Source organism: Castor canadensis, chromosome 1 (assembly GCF_047511655.1).
Source record: "Castor canadensis chromosome 1, mCasCan1.hap1v2, whole genome shotgun sequence".
NCBI lineage: Eukaryota > Metazoa > Chordata > Mammalia > Rodentia > Castoridae > Castor > Castor canadensis.
The window spans coordinates 182,849,399-182,867,788 of NC_133386.1; the positions used below are offsets into that span (position 1 = coordinate 182,849,399).

Consider the following 18,390-nt stretch of genomic DNA (forward strand, 5'->3'; position numbering starts at 1 on the left):
GGGGAGTCCCCGCTCAGGTGAAAACCCATTATCCAGACTCACAACAAACCAAATCTAATCTGGGCTGGAAGTGTGAGACCCTTCCAGCCCAGATTAGATTCAAGAAGTTCTAGGGCAGGAGGCAAACCCATGCCCAACCCCAGCTCCATAACACACGCTCGATGGACAAACCTCCCCTAGAGCCTGCCTCCCTCCAGGTGCAAAGGTGGAGTATCAAAAGATACATATAAAGCTCTGCGTTTTCATAGACATCTATAATTCCAGCACTCGGAAAGCCGGAGAAAAAGAGAGCCAACCTGGACTACATAGTGAGACCCTGTCTCAAATCTCACTCCTCCAAAAAAAAAAGGTCCACACAACGCTACAGTGTTTTTTGGTGTTTTTCTTTTTTTTTTTTTTTTTTGATCAAGTTTAATATACACTAGAACAAGTCACAAAATAGGGTGCTGCTAACCCAGAACTACACTCACCCCAAACCCATCCTAGGAATCCCAAAACAGAGGCCAGGAATGGGGTCCTCTTCTCCTGGAAAGACCCAAGTGCTGTGGAAGGCCAAGTACCCCTGAACCCTTCTGTCACCTCCATCCTCCCATCCTGCCCTCAGCCTAGATCCCTTCGCTACCAGACCCTTCCTAGACACAGGCCCCTCCCCTCCCTGAGTCCCAGGACTTCCACCCTCTTCAGGGACAGAGGGCAGCAGCAGCATGATGGTTCAGGGCCTCAGGTCTGGCTGTCCAGGAGCAGCTGGGCTCTGACCCAGGATGGAGAGACACTGCAGTAGGGTTGTCAGGGCCTTCAGGCACCCACACACTCCACATAGTTGGCAGGATACAGGCCAATGCGGCCACTCTGCAACTGGCCCTGGCACCAGCCCTGCTCATCCTCCTCGCTCATCTTCAGCAGTTCCTCCCCTGAGGAAAAGGGGATTGGTAATTGCCAACTGCCCGGGATGACTGTTTCCACTTCCGCAACCGTGTCAAGGACTGAGGGGGATGGGGTAGTATAAGAGACTGCTAGCTATGGGACCTGAGAAGTGGCTCAAGTGATGGAGTGCCTGCCTAGCAAGTGTGAGGCCCTGAGTTCAAACACCAGTACTGCCAAAAAAATAAAGGAGAGACTGCCAACTAGAAGAAACCTGGGTCAGACAGGGATGAGAAAGCAACAAGCTACCCCATCCCAGATCCCAGAGGCAGCAATCATGCACCAACTGGCTGGACCCAGAACAGTCTGACCAGCCAGAGAGCTAGCCCTTGAGAGGAGGGGCATCTGACTTCCCTCCTCGATACCCTGGTAAGGCAGGGCCTGAAACCTTGGAAAGGGACAGGAAAGGGGCCCCAAGGTACCTGCTCGGAAGCTCAGCTCATCAGCTTCCTGGCCAGCATAGTCATACAGGGCCCGTACCCGCACCCCAGTGGCAGCCTTCCGGGGACTGTCCTCATCAGACCATTCCTCATCCTGCCCACTGCTGGAAGGGGAAAACAGAAGGGGAAACCTCAGGGTCCAAGGAAGACTTTAGGTAAGAGGTCTCGCCCAGGACTCCAGGCAAAGGGCTCGCACCTTGGAGGGATGCTAGAGACAGGTGGGCAGACTAGTCACACCTCTGCCACTCACAACTATGAGCCAAGGTACAATTCCTGCACACAGAGCTGATGTGCAATGAGAGCTTGTGGGAACGAGAGTATTTCCTGAGAAGTAACCTCTTGAAACCTGGCATCATTACCTCTGCTAAGTTGGCCCCTGGGTCCCTGGCATCAATTTTCAACCCACTTCAGAGGTGAAAGGAAGGAATCAAAGGAGAGAGAGGAAAGAGCAGGGGACAGAGCTGTTTCTTTGTCTCAGCCAAGCTTCCAGCTCTCACCCTGGGGACCCTGGAGACTGGGGTGGGGGTGCAGTGCCATCTCTTGTGGGCACGATGCTGGTCAAAGTAACCTCATTGGGGCTCCGGCCACCCTTCTCCTTCCGGCTGATTGCTCTCTGTGTGTCCAAGGACCACTCCTGTGGGGAAAGGGCTTAGGGTCAGCCTGGGCCTGTGGCTGTGGTGGCAGCAGGGCCATCTGGACCACTTGCACCACCTCCTCCTAGGACCTGCACTGACCCCAACCCTCCTCCAAGTCCCACCCAGCCTGCAGCACGTGCCTCAAACTGTGGCCAGTTCATGGCCATGCCTGGTCCATGGGTACTGCGCCACCAGCGCAGATCCTTCTCGTCACTAGCTGCCTCAATGCTCTGGTGCAGGTCTCGGTGGAGTTCATGGAACCTACGGCTCAAGGTGTTCAATCAGACAGGGAAGTCCTGGGCCCCTGTACCCCAATTCCATTCAGCCCAGCCAGAGCCCAAAGGCCTTACTTGTCACTACTTGAGAGGTCAAGGTGCTGATGCAAGGTAAGCAGCATATCTTTGAAGAATAGAAGCCGCTGGCGCTCAGCAGCCTGGCAGCTCTCAAAGGCCTGCTCCATGTCCTCCATGTAGCGTGGAGTGTAGCGGTGCAGCTCTGCCAGTGTCTGCTCATACTGGGTTTTCGTCTGGGTGGGAGAGAAGGGACCCAGTGAGGATGGACCACCTTCCACTCGGGACTGCTCCAATATTTACCAGGTATAGCCACGGGTTAGACCCTGAGCTAGCCACCAGAGGCACTCAGGCTTGAGGCCCAGTTCTTATCTTCAAGGACCTAAACAGCCTAACAAGATTGGTGACATTCAGGCACAGCACCTGTAAGAGTGTGATGGAGTGAGACAGAGTCAGCCTATGTGAAACAGTGGGAGAAATCTGAAAAGGCTTCCTGGAGCGGGTGGAAACTGGGAGCACCTCAAAGGACAGAGAGAATTTAGATATGCAATCTAAAAAGGCACTCCAGGCAGAGCAAACGATGTTGAGAATTCATCACAGGTGTTATACAGTGCAAAGAAAGAACTAGAAATTCTCAACTTCAGACACCCCAGTGCCTGAAACCCCATCAGTTCTCTCTTGGGGAACGAATCACCTTTCCTCAGTTTCCTCCTTTAAATGGCCATCTGGAGAGAGAATGGCACATGGGAATTAGAGCAGAAAGCATGCTGGGGACCAGAAAGACATTCAGGATGCAAGACGCATCCAGGAAGCCCTTGCCATTGGGTCTGTACCTTCTCTGCCTCCTTGGCACAGCGTCCCACCCGCTCCTGTAGTTTGCGTAGCTGCTCCTGGGACACAGCACTGTCTGCTTTCGCATGACTCTCCCGGGTCTGGGCTGTCTTCTCATCTTTCCGGGCTGTGTGGTAGCTCTTCTTAGAAGCCTCAACCTGGCATGCACAGGGACAACTCTGACCCCTGGATGCCAGCCCTGGCCCGCTGGAGCCCCATGCAGCCTTGGAAGTGGCCTGCCTCCAATACTCACTGTTCCCAACCTCACCTCCTTCAGTCTCTTTAGCCAGGGCTTCTGGGCCTTACGGAAGCCATCCTCTGCAGCCCGGCTCTCCCGGAAGCCGCCCAGCACTGGCCGGTGGAAGGCCCCCCTCTGCCAGGTGCGCACCCGCTCACTGTCGGGCCCTTGTAGCTTCTCCCGCACCTCTAGGTGCAGCTCACTCAGCCGCTCCGCGGCAGTGAAGAAGGCGTGCCAGGCCTTCTCCAGTGTGCCATACTGGGGGCCTGTAGAGGGATGGGGCTTGGGCCAGGCTGGGGTACCACCCCAAATGACCCCACCACCTCACTGGGTCCTGCTCTGAGGACCAGACAGAAGCAGAAGCATGGTGGAGGTGGCAAAGATGGACAGCACTGTCAGCTGCTGCATACCAGATGCCTACTGTGTGCCCTGACATGGACAGTAGCATAGACCCTTGTCTTCACCACTACCATGAGTACACTATCATTATCAACTCGGAACAGGCAAAAAACCCCTGAAGCCCAGAGAAGTCAAGTTCACTTGCTCAAAGCACTACAGCTACCAATGGAGCTCAGACTCAAAGCCAAGTGCACTACATAAATGCTATGCACCTAGGATCTTTCCATCTAATCAGAAGACCTGAGCTCCACTTTCAGCTCTTCTGAGCTCTGTGACTTCAGGCAAATCCCCTAGCCTCTCTGAACTTCCAGTTTCTCCTCTAGAGAATGGGTAGAGGTCTGGGGATTTAGCTCATTGGTAGAATGCTTGCCTAGCATGTTTGAGATCCTGGCTTCCATCCCCAACACTGCAAAACCAAAAAAAAAAAAAAAACAAAAAAAAAACATGAAGAAGAAAGAGAAGGAGAAGAAAGAGAAGGAGGAAGAGAAGAAGAGGCTGCTTACCCTTCTCGACAGTGCCCCTCCACTTGCGGGCCCACTCAGCCAGCTGCTGGGCATAGGTCTTCTCGATGCGGGCACGCTCCTGAAAGCAGCTGACCAGGTCTCCACACAGTCGGTGCCCATCCTCCACCCTCTGCACAGTCTGCCTATAGTTGCCAGCCTGGGGCACATACGAGAAGGGTGGCTTTACCAGGGAGAAGCCCCTTCTCATACTGGTGATGACAGCTAGGCTCTTCTCCCGGACAGGTGGCTGAGCCCAGGTGGCATTTCAGCGACATCCAAACCCAGGCCCCAGTTGCTTACCTCCCAGAAACTGCCCCCTAAAGCCTCCCCTCCGGTGTCTTCTTCTGGAGCCATGGTGTCCCCGCAGCACGGAATGGTGGCAGTTTTGGGGCTGTGGAGGGCAGATGGTAAGCAGGAAAGATGGACCAATACTTTGGGGGTTAGGAAAAGGCCCTCTCCTATTCCTAGGCTTTGCCCAACCACAGAACCATCACAGCTAGGACTGAGCAGCAGGGGACTGAAAGTCCCCAGAAGGAGCCACAATAGAGGTAAAGATGGTAGCTTCAAAGCTGGTCCACCTGCCTTGGGTCTGCCTTTCCCCACCCACGCCCCACATACCTGGGGTCTAGGGACCCGGATGTCCAAATCTCCAAACTGCCACTGTGACTCTGCCTTAAAGTTAACAAGAGCACAGCAGGGGATGAGGGTGGGGCAGAGGCCTCCAATGTCCAGGGCGGTGCCCAGTTCCCCCAATATAGCAACTGCTGTCAGAAGCGCTAGATTCCTGGCAGAGAATGCCAGGCGGGTCACACGATCCGATAGGGGATTAGATGGCAAGCAGGGTTGGGTAGTGCACAGAAGGCCCCACTCCTTCCACTGCAAATAAGAAGACTACTGTTCCATCAGGGCCCCCTAAATGGCAAGACCACCCTGTGAGCACATCAGGCCTAGTCAGAGGGTGCCCAGCCAGTAGCTGCCGTTGCTAGGAAGAGTGGAAAGAGCACCAGGAGGCCTGAGCCCTAATCTTGGCCAGGAAGCTTGGACAACTGCAGTTTACTGTTCTAAGGGAGCTTCAGCTCCCTCTAAGGTGGAAATTCCCCCACCTGATTGGCTTCCATGCTAACACTGATGTAAGACTCAAACCAGGCACAGAGGAGAAATGACAGGGACCCAGCAGTCTCAAGGAGATACACATCTCCCTCCCAGCAAGGTCCCACGGGGCCCCATGGACAACAAGCAACTCAGTCCTGCTTTCAAAAAGCCTAGAGTGAGGCAAGCATTGGGGAGCCACGCAGGCTACAGCCAGTAAGACAAGTGTTCTGCACAATCATAGAGGAAGGCAAGGTGAATTCCAACTCTAAAGCCACTACCTCAATGGACACAGTAGCATGCAGCCACTCCCCTCCTGCCTTTGAGCAGAGTCTCAGCTGTCCCAGCACCAAATGACTCACAGCCCCCTAGACAGAAACTGCTTCCTCCTCTGAGCAAGCCTAAAGCCCAGAGAGGACAGTCAGGTCTTGCCTGCTCCTCCCAAAGCAGGGCTCTGTCACAGTGCTCTCTCCTAACTGATGAACAGAGCTCTACTCATCCTTCAAAACTCAACTGGGGCATCGTCTCCACAGTTGCTCCCCCTGTTCCTCCATCCTCTGGGCTCCTATACAGCCCATGTGATCCTTCAGTCAGGGCATACATCCCATAGGTTGTGATTGCGTCTGCCCCAAGTCATTGATAGACTTGTATGGTTCTAATTTGTGTATGTTTCCCCAAGCACTGGAATCATAAAAACTAGCTGTATAAGAAAATGAAGCGCTGGGAGTATAGGACAGAGCATGTGCTTAGCATGCTCAAGCCCAAGGGTTCAGTGCGAAAGGAAAGGAAGGGAGAAGGAAAAGGAAAGTTGTCCACCTGAAGATCAGGAAGCCCACTGGTGTAGTGAGCAAGTCTGGCCTGCCTCTGCTGGTAGAAGGAAGCCCTCAGGCCTTTCTGGAGACCCCCAAGGGGATACAGATAGTGAAGGTGCCTGGGCATTGAGCAACCACCCCACCAGGACTCAACAAGTTCTTCACCTGTTCCTCTGGGGTCTTCCCCACTTGTCCAGAAAGGGCTTGCTAGCCAGATGGGAAGAAAGAGAGCTGCAGTCATAAATCACAGGGCCTTTGGAGCTGTCCCAGAAAGCCATCAGGGCCTGGGGCCCCTGCCTGCTCTAGCCTCCTTCTCCATGCTCCCCAGAGAGCTGCCCCCCACCCATTCCCTCTCTCTGGCCTCAGAACAGAGCAGGCTGTGTGTGCAGGGCTGGCATGGCTCCCTCAGGCCTCGCAGAGCAAACACCCGCCCAGGCACAGCCAGGTCCCAGGGCCTAGCTTCATCTAGCAGTGGGGGTGGGCCTTACAGCTTAGTCCCTGTTGACCAGGACCTCAACAGAGACTCAAATCTGGGTGAACACACTCTACCAGAGGCAAGAGCTCAGAAAGCAGGTAATGAAATCTTCCCAGCCCAGGGCCCCTGGCTCCTAATGGGTCCAGAGAAGTCCTGTGGGCATGGTAAGGTCTCCCTACTGCCATGGCCTTCCTGCTGGGGCCAAGGTAGGGAGTTCTGGGCTTTAAGAACCCACTCCCCCAACTAAGTTCCGGTACCCCAGCCCCACGCCAGCCCCCACCCCTTGCCAGGACCTGGGGGTATGCCTCTTTGAGGGAGCACTGCCACTCTGCCTTGCAAATCCTGTGTCCTGAGTCACAGGCTGCGCCCAAGGGCTTCTTCCCCAGCAGCGCCTCTCAGTCAACCCACAGCCCTAGGATGTGAGAGAACAAGAGGTAGTAGTCGCTGGTCCGAAGAGGGACACTTAGCTAGGTCTGTGGGGTTGGCACCCGAGTCCGGCGTGTACCAGAGGCTGGGGGAGGGGTGGCGCAGCGAAAGAAGGAGGCAGGGCCAGGGAGGGGCATAACAAAGGGGCACTTTTGGAAACCCGACCTGCCGGCTGAGGTGCCTGCTCCCTGATGACGCACTCCAAACCTCGGGCCTCCAAACCAAATCTTGGAGCCCAGGGGCTGCCAGTCTCTGGCTTCGACCCCTATGGACCGCGCCCCTGGAGAGAACGGCTCTCCCCTTTGCTGGTCCGACGCTGCACAACTCAGAGCCCATGGAGCCCACGCGGAGCGGCAGCACCAGGCCTAGCCATGGAGGCTCTAAGACTTCTTGGCCAAACTTGTTAAACTTGGTGGGGGTGAGGCCAGCCGATCACGGCGGAGGGGAGGGGTCGCCCTCTGTCTGGGCCAGCCCCGCGGAGGACTCCAGATGGTGGCCCGAGGCGGCGACCCCAAGAATAGAGGCTCTCGGCAGAGGACGAGGAGTCTCCGGGGACCGAGGCCTCTTCTGTGACCCCAGGACGGGCGCTAGGAGGGAGGTTTGGAGCCTTCGAGGGGACCCCAACAGATAGATTGGCTCTCCAGCCCCGACGTCCCAGTGCACCTCGCCAGCCTGAGGAATCGCAAAGTTGGCTGCGCCGCAGATGAGACGCCACCCTCCTCCCCCCGGGTAGCCCTTCCAGTTCCCACGCAGAGGGGGTGGCCAGGGTCTCCCCGGGCGGGAGTCGGTCCCATTGCAAACTTCAGAAGCGGGAGGACCAGAGGTCGGGCTAGAGCCAGAGCTCCCGCCACCGCGTCCCCGCGTGTCCCCTCCAGGGCACTCACCACGTCCTCCCTAGGCCCTTCGGTGGGTGGGGGTCCGGCCACACTCCGGCCCGAGTCCTACATACAGCTCCCCAGCCCCAGCCACCGCCTCCCGGACAGCGCGGGGCCCTCCCCCGGGAAGCCCGGCCCCCAGCCCCGCCCTCTCCGCGCCGCCGCGGCCCCCACCCCACGGGTCGGCCGCGGGGCTACAGGGACTGCAGGGCTGCAGGCATCGTGGCGCCCGGCGGCTCTGGGGGCGCGGGCCTTGGGGTCTGCTCCTGTGTGCGAAGAGCCAAGGCCGATGCCCCAGGGTAGCGCGGCGAGGCTACTGGGAATCAGACTTCAGCTTTGCCCCTCTCGGTCCTGGCAGAGCCTGGGAGACTGGTGGGAGCGAGCGGAGATCTGCAGGGGCACTCCCCGGAGGGGTATCCCGGGGCTACACTGCTATATTCTTTGCTAAACATAGCTTTCTTAAAAGTTAGGTTACAGAAGGTTCATAACCCATACTCCCTGTAAGCATTAGGATCCCCATTTTACAGATGGCGCAGAGACCTTCAGCGGCTTGCCGACATCTCTCTAGTCCGATAGAACCAAGACTCCAAAATCGTGCCCTATCCAGGCACAGTTATGCCTGCTAATTTGAGGCGCATTCTGCGGTCTGGGACAAACATGAGGTGTGGGTGGGACAAAAAGGCATGAGTTCCTCCCTCTCTGTGTTATTCCCAGATCTTTGTACCACGATTCATTCTTAAATCCCGTCGCCTTTCCACCTCCTTTCTCAATGTGGTAGGTTTGTCCAAATCGCCAAGATGCCACCCCACCCTAAATAAATACCTTCTTCCTCACCCCCGCACCGCCACCAAGCCCCCCGGGATTTTTCAGAGCCTGCCTGTCTGTTATTTATACCCACTGGAGCGGTCCAAGAATGTTCCGAGGCTGACCTAATCGCCACCTGCTCGGCTTCCCTGCCCCTCCCGCTCCCTCCTGGGCCTGGTGACCCAGCAGCGATGCCCTGCGCCGGGGAGACGAGCGGGAAAGCGGGCCACCAGGGTCAGATGCCACTGCCGATCAGAGGGTCCCGGCAGGGCAGATTCGCTCGGGGTTGGAGAACCTCCCCACACCAGGACCCGAAGAATGCACCCCCAGGGCACCGCGCGAGCGCAGGGGGCCTGGCAGCTCTCACTCCCGCGCGTACTCTCCCAGCCCAGCCCCCACTCCCTGAGGAGTGTGACTACGTGCGCGCGGGTTTTTAAAAGGCAGCTTTAAAAATAGACAAATCTTGTTGCTTCTAAATCCGGGAGCAATCACTGACGCTTTCTTTACCCTGATAAATCTGCTCACAAAATGCAAAGGGACCTGCAGAAGGGGTAATTTTAGGGGTAACATTAGCTACTGAGGAGCTAACGTAGAAGCCTGAAACTGCCTCCCCAAGATCTTGCGGGGTTCCTAAGACGCGCCACCTTTGGCCTGAGGACTCTGGCCGAGTTTGGCAAATCATATGTGAGTATGGATCTGAAACCTGAGGATGTGGCTTCTGAAACCAGTTTCAACACCCACTCCCTCTTGGGGTTTGAACAAATCTCTTCTTTCCTTATCTCTGTTTCCGCCACTAAAAACCTAACAGGTGACCCTGCCGACCTTACACTGGGCTATGTGCCCCAGCTAATTAATGATTAATCACTAATTAATCTTATCTGCAAATGAGAGGAGCTGGGGAGACTTCTAATGACAGTCACAGTGTTTTGTATTATTTTAAATCGGTTAACATCCCACATAGCGCCTGGGGGCTTTTAGGCACCTAGACAGAAAGTGTGAAAATACAAGAATGAAAATTTAATAGGAGCCGCCTATTAAAACCTCATTAAAAATAAAGCTGGCAGCCAGGCTCTGGAATCTAGGGAATCCAGGGCATAGAGACTCAGAAAATAGAGCGGTTCATCACAACACAAGAAGAAGGAGTGGAAAACATCTGACTTCCCTGGGGTTTAAATCTGGAAGCAGAGAGCAGAAATGTTGCAGTTGATTTGAATTGTCCCTAAGGTACTGTAGGAGAAAAAAAAAAAAATCAAAACAAAACCCAGAGCATACTGGGCTTCTTCAAAGATGAAAGGATACAGGCTTGCCTTGGAAACCCAACTCCCAGCTACTGCAGCCCCCATGATTCAGATTTCTATGTGCTATGGTCAGAGTCCTTAATACACACTGTTCTGTCAGTGCCATCCCCAACCCAAATAGAGTTCAAGATGAAATGCTCAGGGCCAGAGGACCAGATGAAGGCAGAAACCTAATGAGAGGCAGCTTGGTTCAGGGTAGATTGGTCCACAGCCAACTATCAGGACATTCACAGACTCACTTTGAGTTCCTGGTATGTCCTTATCATTGTACCTTCATTTGTTTATTTATTCATTCATTTATACAGTCAAAAAAATATTTGAATTTCACTCTATGCTACAGCCTATGCTAGGTGTTGGGAATACAAAGAGAAATAAGGCAAAGCCCTAATAATGCAGCATTTACATGGGAAAGCAAAGGGAGGAGAAACCAGGTTCCACTAAGACATGACACTTGATTGGTCTAGATGAGTAGGAATTAGTCATGTGGAAAGGCATGCTAGTCGAATATCAGGGTGTGTCAAACCCCAGGGGTATTTGTGTATGAATTATGACCTAGCAATTCTACTTTTTTGACATCTACTTTACACAAATGTGTACCAGTGCAGAAGGAAGTACAAGAATGTTTGCATATAAGAAGTGTTTGCAATCGGGGAAAACTGGAAATAAATGTCTATCACAAGGGAGATAGTTGAGTAACCTAAAGTTCATCCACCCGTGCTGTGGATTACTCTGTAACTAGAGAACAAAGTGGAGAGAGACTTTTTTGTGTGTCAGTGCCAGAAAGGAACCCAGGACCTTGCATTTAGAAGGCAGATGCTCTATCACTAACCTAAACCCCCAGCCCAAGACAGAGAGAGGGAGAGAAGGGAGAAGGAAGTAATCTATTTTTTGGGGGGAGGGGGAGGGAGGCCACTGGGGCTTGAACTCAGTCAGGGGTTTGAACTCATTTGAGCCACAGTGAAGGAGGTGTTCTTCTATGAGGACCTCTAAGACGCTGTTGAACAAAAAGCAAAGTACAGAATATTTAGAGAGAAAAATACACTCAATTGATTTTGGTAGTCATCTCTAGGGAGAGGTCTGGAATTGATAAGGGACTTTTTTTTTCAATATCGGAAAATTTACAATGAGGGGCTACGGGTATAGTTCAGTGGTTAAGAGTGTGCTTAGCATACACAAGCCCTGGGTTCAATCCCCAGCACCAAAAAAAATAATCTGCATTGTGAATGTACCTATGTGTAGGGGGTGGAGGGGTGATAAGAGATGCTGATTCCAAAACACTGTTGTCCAATAGAATTTTTTACAATGGTAGAAATACTCAAAGCTATGCTGTCCATATGATAGCCACCAGCCATAGATGGGTGTTGAGCACTTGGAGTGTGGCTAGGGTGACGGAAGAATTAAGTTTTAATGGTTTTTTTTTTTCAGATGGGCATCTCACTATGTTGCCCAGGCTGACCGTGCATTTCTGGGCTCAAGGGATCCTCCTGGCTCAGCCTCCCAAGTAGCTGCAATTACAGGGGAGCATCACCCAACTTATCCTTTTATTTTCTTTTTTTGGTGCTAGGGATTGAACCCAGGGCCTCACACACGCTAAATGCATAATCATGCAATCTATTATTGAGCTACTCCCCCAGTCCAGACTTAAACTTTTAAAAATAACTCTGGCCATCCCATAAAGGGTAAATTAGAGCACAGATAGGGCTGCAAGTAGGACTGGCTCCTCTGAAGGCTGTCTTGTTTCTCGAGTTTCTCTAGGTTTCTGAACATTGTCCCAGCATTCCTGATAGGCAGCTGAGTAAAGTACCAAATTATCCTAATTCAACAGCTATGTTTTTAGGACCTCAGTCAACCCCAGATGGAAAAACTGGTCCTGTTATCCAGAACGGTTACCCTCAGTGGGAGAAGGTGTTTCTGCGTTAGGATGGCAGGAAGAGCAACAGAGGAAGGGCACTAGAGTGAAAACACAAAACAGGTTTTGGAGTACAGCTACAAAGAAAGCTTCTCCAGAGGAAAGAATTGCCCAGGGCAGAATCTTTGGAAAGTACCATGTTGTTGGCAGGAGGTGCTCTGGGAGCTGCCATCGTAGTCCACCTTTCAGCTCTGGAGGGGGAGGCTTCTGCTTGGCAAGTCTGCTTCCCAGGCATCTGGGGGCCTCCTTTGCTGGTGACAAGCAGTACTAGTGAAGAGCCCTTTCATTTTATTTAGCAGGCTTTCAGGAACACCCACTGGATGCCAGACAACATGCTGGGTGCTCATGCCCTCAATTTGAGAAAGCAGACAAGATCTCTCGCTTCATGGAATCTTCCACTAAAATCAAATAAAGATCCAAATACATAATTACAAATTGTAAATGTTTTAAATGGGAGAAAAGGACAGAGTGAGGGGCTGGGGGTGTATTTCAGTGGTATAGTGCATCTTACATATGCCAGAGCTGGGTTCAATCCCCAGCACTGAAAAAAAAATATTTTTAAAAAAGCAGAGGGCTATGAAAGACCAAGTTCAAGTGGGGAGATTAAAAGTAGACTTCTTTGGAAATTTAAGCCTCTGTCCCCCAAAAGACTCAAATGTCAGCCAGGTGGACAAAAGAACTCACAGAAGAGCATTCCAGGCAAAGAACTGAGGACTGATGTGTGCACAGTCCCTGAAATGGAACCTTGACCTTCTAGATAAAGGGGACATGGTGAGCAAGATGAGGTAACAGAGGCCACAGCACCCAGATACTGCCAAGCTTTGTGAGTTTCTTCTGAGTTCAGAAAGAAGCTCTGGGAGGGCTGTAAGCCAAGGATTGGACTGAATGGTTTTTTGTGGATGCTGTGACTAGAGCCAGGAGTCAGCAAATGATGGCCTGTATGGCCCATAAGCCAAGAATGGTCATTACATTTTTTTTAACTTTTTTTTTTTTTGGTGGTACTGAGGTTTGAATTCAGGACTTCAATCTTGCAAAGCAGGTACTCTACCTGCTTCAAAAGAAGAATATTTTGTAGGAAAACTATATGGCCAAATGTCAGCGTCCATAAGTAAAGTTTTGTTGGAAACAGCCATATTCACCTATTTCCCAGTCATCTCTGGATGTTTTCACACTACCATGGCAGAGGTGAGTAGTCAAAACAGAGACTGTGTGGTCTATCAAACATAAAATATTTACTGGCTGGCCCTTTGCACAAAAACTAGGCTGACTCATGGATCAGAGAGAGACCAAAAGCAGGAAGACCAATTAGGAAGTCACAGATGTCATCAAGAGCAAGACGACAGCGGCTTGTTCTAGGGTGGTAGCTGTGGAGGTGTGAGAAGTACATGGATTGGTGACACAATTTGAAAAAAGAGCCACTAGAACTTGCTTATGGGTTAAAGGTGAGTGATAAGGGAGAGAGACATTTCAAAATGATCCCCAACTTGTGATCTTGGATTAAATTCTGGACCAGAAGAGGACATTAATAGAGCATTTGGCAAAAATTGAATAAGGCTCATAGATTAGATAATAGTGCTATTAGTGTTGACTTCTGCATCTTGATAATTATATTGTGGTTCTAAATGATGTTACATTTGAGGAATGAGGGGAAGGTATCTTAAAATTCTTTATAATCTTTTTTGTAAGCCTGAAATTGTTTCAAAATGAAAAAGCAGTGACTGAGGATGTAGCTCAGTGGTAGAGTGCTTGCCTAGCTTTTGTGAGGCCCTGGGTTCCATCCCCAGCACCATAACAAGGAAAACAGTTTAAAAGTTAGAATAAACTAAAACAAATAAAGCAAAATGACTCCCGGTTTTGATCTGGACCATTTTAATGGAAATGCCATTTACTGAGAACTCATTTTCAAGAGTTCACTTTTGGACACATTGGTTTTGAGATGCTCTGTGATATTCAGGTGGATAGGTCAAAAAGACAGGGCCATGCACTATTCTAGACATCACCAGTGCCTGGAGACCCGAGGAAGTTATAGAAACCATAGTCCTCAACCTTGCAATGGAAGTTCAGTGCCTGCTGTGAAGCTGGATGCAGGTGGTGAAGAGAAAGGATGGGAACTCAAGTGGAAGTAGTGTCTCTAGTCTCCAAGGCATTCTGCTGAACACTTTTTTATTCCCTGAGTCTCAGGACACAAACCCTGTAGAGCGGCACCTATTCTTCAGTTGTATCCCCAAGGAATAAACTAAAAAGCAGAGAAAGGTATTAAGAAATGCCCAAGCACACAGCTAGGAAGTAGGGAAGTAGCCAAGCTTCCTGCATTGGTGATACTGAGTACTCATGGCAGAGACTGCTGTATTCATTTCCCAGGGCTCTTATAACCAATGACCACAAACAGAGTGGCTTAAGACAACAGAAATTGATTCTCTCACAGTTCTGGAACTAGCAATTCAAAATCATAGTGTTGGCAGGGTCACATCTGCCCCAGGCTCTGGGTGAGACTCTTTCCTTGCCTGGCTTCTGTGGCCACTGGCAATTTGGCAATCTTTGTCACCAAAGACATTGGCTTAGAGCCATGTCACTGTAGTCTCTGTCTCCATCCTCACAGGGTTGTCTCTACCCGTATATATCTCTACCTCACTCTTTTTTTCTTTTTTTTTTTTTCCACCTCACTCTTACAAGCACACTTGTCATGGGATTCAGAGCTTCTTCTGATAATGAAGGATAATTGCCTCATTTGAAAATCCCTAGGTACATCTGCAAAGAACTTTTTTCCAAAAAAGGCAACATTTATAGGCTCTAGGGGTTAGGATGTGCATATACCTTTTTAAGGACCACCAGTCAAATCACTGTGTTGGGCTAGCTAGGAGACCACAGCTGTTAGCTTTGGAAAATCTCATCCAGTGCTTCACGAGCTTAAAAAGTAGGTAGCCTTAGGGCTGGGGGAGTGTCTCAAATGGTAGAGCACTTGTGAGAGGCCTGAGTTTAAACCCCAATACCACCACCACCAACAACAACAAAAAAGTAGCTTTTCTTCACGTGGTTCATCGGCAGCCTTCCCAACACAAATGTGACTTGGTCTTCTAGACTGCCTATAATTATGAGAAAACTCTCAGATTCTGGGGTCTTATGACACAGGGATAGTTGAGCGTGAAAGGAAATGCATTATAAATAAATGTGTTTGCAAGGATGCCTACTCAAAGCTTGGCATGTTGGGAGGATGTGTGTGGATTTATATGAAGACACTGCCTCACCAGGCTGTTAGCTTCACCTGTAAGAACCATAGCTACCCAAGCAGCTTGCTCCTTCCCCTACATGGAGAAACAGCTGGCCTTCCTTGAGCAAGATTTTTTTATTTATTTATTTTTTTGGTCACATGCTCCTGGAATTACAGTGTCATATAGTAGGGACAGGAGCCAAAGCAGGGCAGTGGAAAGACGAGTAGGAAGAGAGGAATGTCAAGGAATGTAAAGGCAGTTCTCCCAGTCCCAGTAATAGGTGACTCATCCACCCATAGGAAACCGGCTCAGCTATAATACAGAGAGAATCATTTTCTGTACTGCCACTTGGGATTTTTGCAGTCCTTGGGAGAGACCTTTGGATGTGTAGAAGAGTGTGTAAAAGACACTCTCAGAACTCAAGCCCCTGATTTCTGACTCTGGTCCCCCCTTCTTTCTACCATGACTTTCCTACTAGTGAGGGCTCTTGAGACCAGCAAAGAACTTCATATTGTCAGATTATATAACAACTTCTATTTGCAGAACACTTCATAGATCACAAAGTATCTCACATAGATTATTTCAGCACTCTGGTGATTGCAGTGCACATCTGGCTGTCTGGAGGAGATCCCTGGCAACCTTTTTACCCTGGTATTTCATGACAGGATATTGACTTAGTGTCTAGGTGGTGCTTCACCCACCACAGTAAGGACAGAAGGTGTTTATTTATTTATTTGTTTGTTTTGGCATTTACATAGCTGTCTAACACTTCCAAAATTATATATATTTTTTTCCTGTGGTGCTGGGAATCAAAACCAGGGCCTCATGCATACTAAGTACATACTGTACCACTGAGTTAAAACTCCTTCCCCAAGTTATGTTTTTAATATAATATTCAACATCTCCAGAGGGAATCAGGTCTTCTTTTAACATCTCTATGAATTTGTTTATATTTGGGCATTTAAACATGTATTGGAAATGCCAAGCAACGAGAGCTCTGGATTCTTGAGTTCTATTCAGTCTGTTTTCAAATCCTTTAGGAGGAATTTTTTTTTTTTTAAGGAGGAATTTGAACTTCAGTTCCCTGCAAGCTCTGCAGAACCCCTGAGGCTGTCATTTGCAAACCACTGGCTGCAGTAACTGTATGTGTGGGAAGCCTGCAAACATCATGTGTGGATTATGGATGGTTTTGCAGACTCAGCAAAGTGTGTGGATCCATAGAGAGCTTGAGCAGAATCAGAGTCATGTATCAGCCTGCACCAGGAAAATGATCCCTACTAGATGGAAACTTCCCACAGGGAGGCTGGAGCTGAAAGCTGGCTTTTGCTGCCTTTGCAGCAAGTCACAAGACCACAGATTATAAAACTGAAAGGGCCCACCTAGGTTCCTCCCTTTCATCTTTTTTTTTTTTTTTTTTTTGGTGAGACTGGGGTTTGAAATTCAGGGCTTTGAGCTTGCTCTACTCCTCCAGTCCATTTTGCTCTGGTTATTTTGGAGATGGAGTCACCATTGAGGCCCAGCTGGGCTCAAACCACAATCCTCCCAATCTCAGCCTCTCAAGTAGGTAGGGTTACAGGTGTGAGCCACCAGTGCCTGGCTCTCCCTTTCATCTTATGTTGATAAAACCAAAGCATGGAAAAGTGAAATGATCAGCTCAAGGTCACAGAGGCTAGTACAATGCATTTCCACTGTGCTATACTGTCTGTTCTAGAATCTGCCTCAATAAAGCCACATATTGTTTTGCAGATCAAAGAAACTGGCATTATTTGGGATCATGTTCATGGTCTGCCCAGTTTCCAGTGTGGACACGAGACCTGATTTGCTGTCACCAGCAGCTTTTGAATGAGTTGCCTTGTGATATCTTAGGCCAAGAGTATATCACAGATAGGACCAAAACATCTATAAATGGCATTTCATGGCACAGCCTCTCCATGGCATGGAACTAGAGCAATGTTGTACTATTCACCCCATTATGAGATTAGCTGTGTGTGTGTGTGTGTGTGTGTGTGTGTGTGTGTGTCCATTTGGCACCTGATGGCTCATCAGATGACTTGATGGATGACATCAAATCACTAGCAGGTGTTTCATTGTGAAACAAGAGGAACTGAGTTAAAGTGTGCCTCAAAGCACTACTTCAAACAAAATGCTTTCCTGGTATGTGTCAGGCAGGTTTCCACTGCTCACAGATGGTTCTATTCACCATGGAAAACTTCCCAGCCCTAAAAACAAGTTCTGGGAAAACCTGGCATGAAGCAGTACATTTCTCTTGCTCATGAATCCATCGCAGCTCATTGTTACCTTCCTGCCTTTGTATTTCCTGCTTCCTTTGCCTGGAATACCCTCCTCCTCTCTCTCATTGAATTTGTTAAGATTCACCTTTAAGTGTCACCTTCTTTGGGAAAACTTTCTTGATTTTACCCTGTCCTTACCCACTACAAGCTGAATTCAAGTGTCCCTTTTATGTGCCCCTTCTTCCTCAGATGCTTCCTTTCTCATAGCTTATCACACTCTATTGTCGCTGAAATGTGGGTTTATGGCTCTTTGCAATGGAGAATGCCTACCATGGGAAAGGTGGGTCACAGCTCTAAGAGGGTGTTAGAAGGAAGTTCTAGGGTTCGACTTGTATTGGATTGTTTTGGGAAGGGTTCAAGGAAGTGGGGCTTTGCTCTGGATTGGAGGATTTCAGGAAGTGTGTGTGTGAATCCTATGATTGTCTATCAAAGGCATCCACAACATGCCACCCCAAAATAACACGACTTTGGTTTTCTTGCAGTACTGGAGCCTTGTGCCTGCTAGGGAAGTGCTGTACCACTGAGCTCCGCCTCCAGCCCACCACTGTGGCATCCTAATTATTTTGAGCTGAAAGCACTTGGGATTTCCCATGAGAAAGGTGCCCTTCAAGTACCAGGAAGAGAACATTCCTATCATCAGAGTGCATACTGAAATCGACCTGTACAAACTTACTAAAATAACGCTAATCCATTATTTTCCTCCACAGATTTCCTAGTCACTGTCTTAACAATTTACTGTCCTAAGTTCAAGACTTTGTTTTATTACAATTGATTCTTCTTTGTGTAAAAGGGTATATAATATAAGCTTTTGGGCTTAATGGCTTCTTTGGGTCTTTATTTTCCTTTTCTTTTTGTGGTGGTTCTGGGTTTGAATTCAAAGCCCTGTTCTTGGTAGGCAGGCACTCTACCATTTCAGCCATGTCCTCAGTCCTTATTTTCCTTTTT

At 49.8% G+C, this 18,390-nt stretch overlaps 1 protein-coding gene and 1 long non-coding RNA gene across 7 annotated transcripts; one reads left to right on the forward strand and one right to left on the reverse strand.

Moving 5' to 3' along the window:
• Positions 1 to 379: 379 nt before the first annotated feature.
• Positions 380 to 8,062, reverse strand: Pacsin3 (protein kinase C and casein kinase substrate in neurons 3). 6 transcript variants are annotated; one of them, XM_074044758.1, is made up of 12 exons: positions 7,944 to 8,053; positions 6,927 to 7,045; positions 4,876 to 4,929; positions 4,558 to 4,648; positions 4,258 to 4,414; positions 3,386 to 3,621; positions 3,120 to 3,275; positions 2,347 to 2,522; positions 2,137 to 2,257; positions 1,859 to 1,995; positions 1,344 to 1,465; positions 380 to 911 (listed from the first exon to the last, which is right to left on the reverse strand). In XM_074044758.1, exons 4-12 carry the CDS (start codon positions 4,609 to 4,611, stop codon positions 796 to 798), a joined length of 1,275 nt encoding a protein of 424 aa, XP_073900859.1. In that variant the 5' UTR covers positions 4,612 to 4,648; positions 4,876 to 4,929; positions 6,927 to 7,045; positions 7,944 to 8,053; the 3' UTR covers positions 380 to 795. The 6 variants fall into 6 exon arrangements, with proteins under 6 accessions (XP_073900859.1, XP_020034736.1, XP_020034735.1 ...); XM_020179147.2 differs by lacking the exon at positions 6,927 to 7,045 and having other exon boundaries at positions 7,944 to 8,023; XM_020179146.2 differs by lacking the exons at positions 6,927 to 7,045; positions 7,944 to 8,053 and adding an exon at positions 6,324 to 6,889 and having other exon boundaries at positions 1,344 to 1,462.
• Positions 6,592 to 18,231, forward strand: LOC141413655 (uncharacterized). Its single transcript, XR_012438390.1, has 4 exons — positions 6,592 to 6,731; positions 12,242 to 13,387; positions 16,217 to 16,296; positions 17,928 to 18,231. It is a non-coding gene; the product is annotated as an uncharacterized lncRNA (long non-coding RNA).
• Positions 18,232 to 18,390: the final 159 nt, after the last annotated feature.

What these genes read in the sequence shown, in the direction of transcription:
- Pacsin3 (XM_020179145.2), bottom strand. Translation starts at nt 6,436, where the DNA reads ATGGCTTTCTGGGACAGCTCCAAAGGCCCTGTGATTTATGACTGCAGC. An exon ending in GTGCCAAGGAGGCAGAGAAG is followed by an intron (nt 2,523 to 3,119) that starts GTACAGACCCAA and finishes TCTCCCACCCAG; the next exon opens with ACGAAAACCCAGTATGAGCA. An exon ending in TGAGCTGAGCTTCCGAGCAG is followed by an intron (nt 912 to 1,343) that starts GTACCTTGGGGC and finishes CCTTTTCCTCAG; the next exon opens with GGGAGGAACTGCTGAAGATG.